This window comes from Monodon monoceros, unplaced genomic scaffold (genome assembly GCF_005190385.1).
Source record: "Monodon monoceros isolate NGI ecotype Baffin Bay Population unplaced genomic scaffold, NGI_Narwhal_1 Super_Scaffold_5, whole genome shotgun sequence".
In the NCBI taxonomy this organism is placed as follows: domain Eukaryota; kingdom Metazoa; phylum Chordata; class Mammalia; order Artiodactyla; family Monodontidae; genus Monodon; species Monodon monoceros.
In genome coordinates, this window is record NW_021703782.1 from 105,713,360 (window position 1) to 105,721,296 (window position 7,937).

General features: G+C 54.1%; 1 protein-coding gene across 3 annotated transcripts in view; it reads left to right on the forward strand.

Moving 5' to 3' along the window:
- SLC25A25 (solute carrier family 25 member 25) overlaps positions 1 to 2,254 on the forward strand; it is a 32,827-nt gene extending 30,573 nt beyond the window's left edge. For 2 of the 3 annotated variants that reach the window (XM_029202744.1, XM_029202747.1), the window contains exon 10: positions 97 to 2,254. In XM_029202744.1, the coding sequence (XP_029058577.1) occupies positions 97 to 281 (185 nt within the window). In that variant the 3' untranslated portion in view covers positions 282 to 2,254. The remainder of the gene's footprint in view (positions 1 to 96) is intronic. The other variant, XM_029202745.1, reaches the window with a different exon arrangement.
- Positions 2,255 to 7,937: the final 5,683 nt, after the last annotated feature.

The following is a 7,937-nucleotide window of genomic DNA, read 5'->3' on the forward strand; positions in this document are numbered from 1 at the left end:
GGCCAGTCAGTCCCCAGGGGCCCGTCTCCCCGGGCAGGTTGGGACGTAGGGAGGGGCCGGCGAAAGGCCCCTGACGGGCGACCTCGCTCCCTGCAGCCTCCATTGAGGGCGCCCCGGAGGTGACCATGAGCAGCCTCTTCAGACAGATCCTGCGGACCGAGGGGGCCTTTGGCCTGTACCGGGGGCTGGCCCCCAACTTCATGAAGGTGATTCCGGCCGTGAGCATCAGCTACGTGGTGTACGAGAACCTGAAGATCACCCTGGGTGTGCAGTCGCGGTGACGGGAGGGAGGCCAGCCTGCCCGCGGACTCGCTGATCCTGGGCCTGCAGCCCCGGGATGTGGAGCCATCTCATTCTGTGAATGTGCCAACACTGAGCTGACTGAAGCCAAGCTGTGAAGACCCTGGGACGCACCTGCAGGGCTGGGGGCAGAGCCGGCCCCCGCTGGGTCTGTCCTGCTGACCCTGGCTGACCCTCGGGTCCATTCCAGGGAAGACCTGTGGGTGTTCCTCAGGGTCCAGGGCTCAGCAGGACACAGGCTCGCGTGCGTGGGGACGGGACACTTCCTGTGCTGCCTGCCGAATAGCTGGGCTGCGAGGCTGGCTTAGTTCTTCCATCGCGTCCTCGCAGCCAGACCATTGGCGCGGGGCGCCTTCGGGCCTGCTGAGCGTCCTCCCCGGGCCCACCTTGCTTCCTTCCTTGCTGCTGTTTTAAATGGTAGGAGGAGGGCCCGCAGCCCACTCCCCCCGCCACGCTGCTCCTCTCCGCCCAGTCCGTGGGGAAGGGTGGCTCTACCTGACCTAAGCCCGACTTCCCAACCGGCAGCGCAGCCACTGGCAGGGAAGAGGGAGGAGTCTGGCTTCTGAGCTGCCCCGCAGACGGGCACCTGGATGCCCGTGTGTGTGACGAGGGCAAGGCTGCCTGGCGTCCTGGCGCATGGCTTCATGGGTCCTGGGACCCAGAGGGCCTCTGCTCCCTGCTGCTGGGGGGCTCGTGGGGCTCCGAGCGGGCCCCGGCCCCTGGCAGGACTGGCACCAGCTCAGAACTAACTCCCTGTCCCTTCCCGCCGGCATGAGGGCAGTGGTTTCTGCCCTGAGTCTGCACGCCCTGGTGAGAGAAGGAAAAGGTGTTCAAGGCCTTCATTATGTATTGTTGGAAAAAGGGCTTTGTTCAGAAAGACAAGCCGGACAAATGTACAAGTTCTGCTCTTCCAGGGAGAAGACAAAGAGAGCCAGTGGCTCAGCCGACCGCGTTAAAGTCTGTTTCTGACGCCCCGGGGATTCGTGTCCAATCCCAACTGGGGCAAAGTGGGACCAGCCTCACATTCCACTGATGCAACGTATCACACTGCTTGGAGCCTATTTATTTTGTATTTATTTGAACAGAGTTATGTCCTAACTATTTTTATAGATGTGTTTAATTAATAGCCCGTCATTTTCAAGTTCATTTTTTATTCATATTTATGTCCCTGGTTGACTGCACCTTCCCAACACCTGTGAGGTGGGGTGGGAAGAGGAAGGAGGGGGCCGTGGCAGTGACCCTTCTCACTGCTGCACCATGTCTGTCCAAAGAAATTTCTTTCGGAACTGGCGACAGAAGAAAGGCAAGAAGGCAGAAGGGCCCTGATCACGGAGAGACGGTCCTTCGGCGGGTCAGGGCAGGGCCAGCACCTAGGAAGCCTTAGGATCTGAGGGTTTGATCAGGGGCCAGGAAGAGTGGGGGAAATCTCAACCCTGTTCAGGATGGAAGTCCAAATCATTTCTTAGACTGGGAGGGATTTCTTTATTCACCCTTTTTGAAAGACAAGGCAGTGAGGTGCCTATCACTGTGAGTTTGGGGTGGGGGCCAGAGGAGAGGGCGGCCGGCTCCCCACCCGTACCTGTGAAGCGGGCTCCCTCTGTCCTGGGCCCCCCGCTACCCCTGCTCAGTAATGCTGGTCAGCGTGCAACTGCACAGCCACACTTCCATTCACCAGAACGGCCTGATGAGGACAATTTAAATAGGATGCAAAGATCAATGCAAGATTTATTGTTATATATAAATAGAGTTATAACTGGAATTGGTGACAAAGCAAATTAAGAAAGAATTGGAATTTGTCATTTAAAACAGCCTTCTAATAAAGTTGTTTCAGAGCTGATGATGGAGCCATGGTCTTCCTGACCTGGGCTTGGGTGGCATGGGGCTGTTTACGTGTTAGAATACAAATCCCTTTTTCTCATGAGAGAACATGAGAAAGCTACCCCTCAGAGTAGCTACCCGCTCTGGGCTTCTGGAGGCAGCCCCTCTTTAGAATGGATGTTCATTGTATTTGGGGCGCTCTGACACGTCTCCAGTGCCCCAGGAGATAGTGGGTCTGGTCCTTCCTCAGCCCTCACCTGATTCAGCCCATGTCCAGCCGAGCTGATCCCTTGTCTCCTGCTTGAAGCACCTCCAGACACCACTGTGCCTCTCTTCACTTCACTGGCTGCCCCTCCCCAGCCTCAGATTTGGTTCCTGCCCATCCTTCTGACGTAGAGATGCCGGAGGGCCCCCCCCGGACGTTCTTTATTCGCTTTCTGGGAACAGGGAATGTGTCTGCAGTTGTACCTCTAGCAGTGCCCAGTGCACAGAGAGCTCAATGGAGTGTTCATTAAATAACTCGACACCCCCGTCCCCATCCCCCCACTGACAGCCCTTGGTGCCACTGGCTGGTGGGGCGCTGTAGGAAGCAGCCTGGGGAACGTGCCAGGGGGCTCTGGCATTCAGAGGCTGTAGGGAGACACAGAAGTGTGCCCTTGCGTGAAACGCATATACCACTTGTGCTGGGTTGAACAGTGTCTCCCCAAAATTCTTGTCCACTGGGAAGCTCAGACGTTGCTTGATTTGGAAGCAGGGTTTTTGCAGATGTAATCAAGTCAAGATGGGGTCATCCTGGGTGAGGGTGGGCCCTAAGTCCAATGACTGGTGTCTTTATAAAAGAGGGAAATCTGGACAGGCAAGAGAGCGCCACGCAGGGAGAAGGCCACGTGAGGACAGAGGCAGAAGTTGGAGTGATGCACCGACATGTCAGAAAATGCCAAGGATTGGGACTTCCCTGGTGGTCCAGTGGTTAAGACTCCATGCTTCCACTGCAGGGGGTGCGGGTTCGAGCCCTGGTCAGGGAACTAAGACCCCGCAAGCCTCGGGTGTGGCCAAAAAAAATAGGGTTGCAGGCAGCCACCTGAAGCGAGGGGAGAGGCAGGAACGATTTCTCCCTCAGACCCTCCAGAAGGAACCAACCCTGCTGGCACCTGGATTTCTGGCTTCTGGCCTCCTGAACTGTGAGAGAATTCATTTCTATTGTTTTCGGCTATCCAAGTTCATGGTGATTTGTTATGGCAGCCATAGGAAACAAATATGCCACTTGCGTCAGCTTGTTACCAGGGTAACGGGCATAAACCATTTCCCAACCATTGGTTGGGTCTTGTCAAGTTGGTCGTCCCTGCCCCACCCCCGCCCGCCCCCGCCCCCATCCAGGCTTCTCCTTGGGACGGTGGCCGGGTCCCAGGTTCCCAGGTCCTCAGTTCTTTCCAGCTGGGAGTGGGGCTTCTCCAGCACAGAAGTTAATTTGGGGAGGTGCTCTGAGGTGGGTGACACTTGATGTGTCACCAAGCCAACCTCCCTCCTTTGTTCCTTCATCCCTCCTTCCAGTCTTTAATTGAATGTCACTTTCTTACAGAGGCTGTCGCTGGCCACCCTGCTTCCTATGAAAGCCCTGTTCCACGCCGTTTGTTCTTCTCCCTTGCACTTCTCCCCGCTAACTAGAGGGTGGGCGTACCGGCTGGCTTTCTCACTGCTGTTCCCAGTAGGTGCCCGGCACCCACTACATGCTTAATGAATAGTTACTAATCGGATAAAACCCATCCAAATGTTCTATGGTGTGGGAAGCACAACTATACCCCCTCCCAAAGACAGCCACGTCGTAACCCCCACCACCTGTGAATTAGGTGGCATGGCAAAGGCTAACTAAGGTCACAGATGGAATTAAGGTGCTGACCTTAAAATAGGGAGAGCAGCCTGGATTATCCAGGGGGATCCAATGGAGTCACAAGATCCTGCCACGTGGGAGACAGAGGCAGGGAGAGAGGCGGGGAGGCGGGCGAGGACTCAGCCCGAGGTCGCTGGCTTTGAAGATGGAGGAAGGAGGCCCGAGTCAAGGAATGCTGCGGCTTCTAGAAACTGGAAGAGGCAAGGACCAAGTCCTGGAGAGCCTGCGGAAGGAACGCTCCCCTGCTGACAACCCTGATTTTAGCCCAGCGAGACGCATTTCAGACCTCTGTCCTACCTCCAGACGAGCCTGGGAGGGCTGCTGGAAAGTTGAAATGAGACAGGAAACGGAAATGGCTGGTCCTTAATAAAGAGTTTTATCTCGCAGCTCCCCTGCCCCATCCTGGATTCCAAACTCACAGAGTGATTTCCCCTAAATGCTTTTCATTCCAGTCCCCCCTCCCTCCTTCCCGGGGTGAGGAGGCCGGGGATTACTGGCATGGGATGGGGGTGGGGGCAGCTCCCACCGTGGGATCTGGCCCATCCTCTTCGTGCTTCCTTTCTGAAGCCAGACCTTCTCATCTCTCAGTCATGGGAGCGCCATCGCTGCGCGCCAGCTGGGGCTCTGCAAACACAGGGCACAAGTGCTGCTGCCGCCATGTCCCCATTTTACAGAGGCAGAAACTAAGACTCCAGGAGGGGAAGGGACTTGCCCAGGGCCCCACCGTGAGCAGGTGACGCGGCCTCGAAGGCAGGTCAGAGGACCCCACTCCCGCTGCATGCTTGGGGGGTGAAGATGCCATGGGCTCTGCTGGGGCCCCTGCCCCCAGAGCAGGCCCGGCGGCCTGGAACCACGCCACGACCCACCTGCAGGGACCTTCACTGAGGGGCAGGTGCTCCTTGCCTCACCTCAGGTAGGTGACACCTGGCGTCTGGCTGCTCTCCTGGCCAGGAGGCCACAGAGAGCTGGAGAAAAGTGGGGCAGGCCTGTGCTTGAATCCTGGCACCTGGCGGCGTGATCCTGGGCAAATCTCATGCCTCTCTGAGCCTCAGTTTCCTCACGAGCAAGATGGGCACAATATTTGCCTTACAGCTCAGAGCTGGAGGGACTCCTCCGGTTCATACAAAGGGCAAATGTTGGGAATTCCCTGGCGGTCCAGTGGTTAGGACTTCTCACTCTCAATGCTGAGGGCCCGGGTTCGATCCCTGTTCAAGGAACTAAGATCCCACAAGCCATAGCGTCCCCCCACCCCCCAGAAAAGGGCACATGTTGAGCCGGGATTCAAACCACTTTTGCTGACTCTGAAGCCCTGTTCTCAGCCTCAGATCTGGCCAGGCTGTCCCCAGTCCGCATCTTGCTGGTCTGGGCAGGTTGGAATGTAGGGGAAGGGTGAGAAGAGGAACAGCCTGCCTGCCGGGCCCCTCTGCCCAGGCGTGGACCTTGGTCCCTGCCCTCCAGGGCCAAGAAGCAAGAGCAGACCAGCGAGTCCCAGTTACAGTGGCTGGAGAGGCTGGCCAGTGCTGGGTGGGAAGGCCAGCAGGAGGGGAGTGATGCAGGAGTGCAGGGAGGAAACAAGAAGGCCAGAGGCCCACCCCAGCCCCCAGGGGCCAGGCAAGCCTAGGCCTCTCCTGCTGTCAGCATCCCATAACACAGAAGCTGGCGGGGGAGCGGCACAAAGGAACAGTCTCTTCGGGCCATTTGCTATCTCCGCTCAGCACGGTCCCTGTGGCCGAGGACCAAACATTATCTCCCCACGGCAGTTGTGAAAGCCCCATGAGCTGGCTCCACCCACACCTGCCAGGGTTGGGGGTCCCCTGCTGCACCAAAGAGCCCAACCCCTGCCCCTCATTTTAGGGAGGAGGAAACTGACACAGGGCAAGGGACTTGCCCCCAGGTCACCTGGCTCCCTGTAGCCGCTTCTCTTCCCTGACTACACTGGTCTGTACCATTTGTATTAGTGTCCTACGGCTGCTGCTACAAATCATCACAAACGTGGCATCTTAAAACAACACAAAAGCAGGACTTCCCTGGTAGTCCAGTGGTTAAGACTCCGTGCTTCCATTGCAGGGGAAACAGTTTCGATCCCTGGTCAGGGAACTAAGATTCCGCATGCTGCGTGGCACAGCGAAAAACACACACAGACACACACACACACATTTATTCCTTTACAGTTCTAGAGGCCAGAAATCCAAAATCAATCTCACCTGAGCCGAAATCAAGGTGTCCCACAGGGCTGGTTCCTTTCAGAAGCTCTCAAGGAGAATTCATTTCCTTGCCTCTTCTGGCTTCTGGAGGCTGGCTGCTTTCCTTGGCTCTCGACCTCTTCCTGGCGTCATTCCAACCTCTCACTTCTGTCCTCACATCTCCTCTTCTTTAGTCAAACCTCCCTCAGCCTCCCTCTTATAAAGAGACTGTGATTACATTTAGGGCTCATCTGGATAATCCAGGAAAATCTCTCAATCTCAAAATCATTAATTTAATCACACCTACAGAGTGTCTTTACCACATAAGGTAACGTTCCCAGGTTCCAGGGATTAGGACCTGGATATATTTGGGGACCATTATTCAGCCCACACCACACCATCCCCCCACTACCACGTCTGTTCCCCATTAGACACTTCTGCCCGTCCACATCCTTCCCATTGGACTGGTTAAAAAAATTAGGGAAGAGTCATCCAGTGGAGCATGGCATACTGTGGAACAGTCATTAGAAATGGTGAGGGAGAACAGTTACTGATCTGGAATGTGATTCAGGAGCTACTGTGTGATCTGAATTTTTATTTCAAAAAATATGTATCTAGAGAGAGAGAGAAGTAATGTGACATTGTGATTAAGATCATCGACTCTGGAGCCAGGAGATCTGGGTTCAAATCCTGCCTGTGCCATTTACTGTGTGACACCAGGCAATTCACTTAACCTTTCTGATGCCTCAGCTTCCTCATCTGTAAAATGGGAATATTTGTACTTACTTCATAGGGATGTTGAAAGGATTAAATGAGGTAATATGTGTAAAGTGCTTAAAATGGTGCTTGCCACAAAATAGGCCCCATTTAACTGTTAGACATAAATATTGTACATAAAATATAAATTATATATATATTTTTTATGTGTGTATATATACATATATATATATACACACACACACATACACACTATATGCAGATACATAAAAAATAACTAGAAAGCTATTCTCCAAAAAAAAAAAATTTTTTTTTTTTTTTGGCTACACCGCGCACCTTGTGGGATCTTAGTTCCCCGACCAGGGATCGAACCTGTGCCCCCTGCACTGAGAGCACGGAGTCTTAACCACTGGACAGCCAGGGAAGTCTCAAAACTTTTTAAATTTTTGATATTTAAATTTTTAAATCTCAGTGATGGGTCTGTGAATAATTGGTATCTTTTTGCTTATCCACAAGCTCTATTTATGCACAATGAACAATTACTTGCATAATCAAAATGAAAATTTTAAATTTAATAATCTAACGAAAATAGTGAACCAGAATCCTAATCCTTAAAGCCCCTGCTGTGGCTTGCTCTCCTGAGGGAGCCCTCCCTGACTCCCAGGGAGGAGGAGCCATTCTCACGGCTCTCTTCCCTTCTTACTTCCTGGAGCACTTGGCCGTGAACTCCAGGAGCCCAGCAGGAAACAGCAGGGAGTGTGTTCTGAGAAGAGACAGTAGACCCCACCGGCTGCAGAAAAACACCCCTCACACATCAACAATGCACATCAACTTTGTGCAACCTTCCCATCCCTGATTTCGACAACCCCATGAAGGGTAACTGACCTCCGAGAACTTGCCCATGGATGGGAAAGGATGGGGCTTGCCCAAGGTCACAGCAAACAATTGCAGAGTTCCCACTTCAGGCCTTCTGCTGCTACCAATGCCCACAGGCACAAGCCATGACCTAAGCATTACCAAGATGGGGCAAG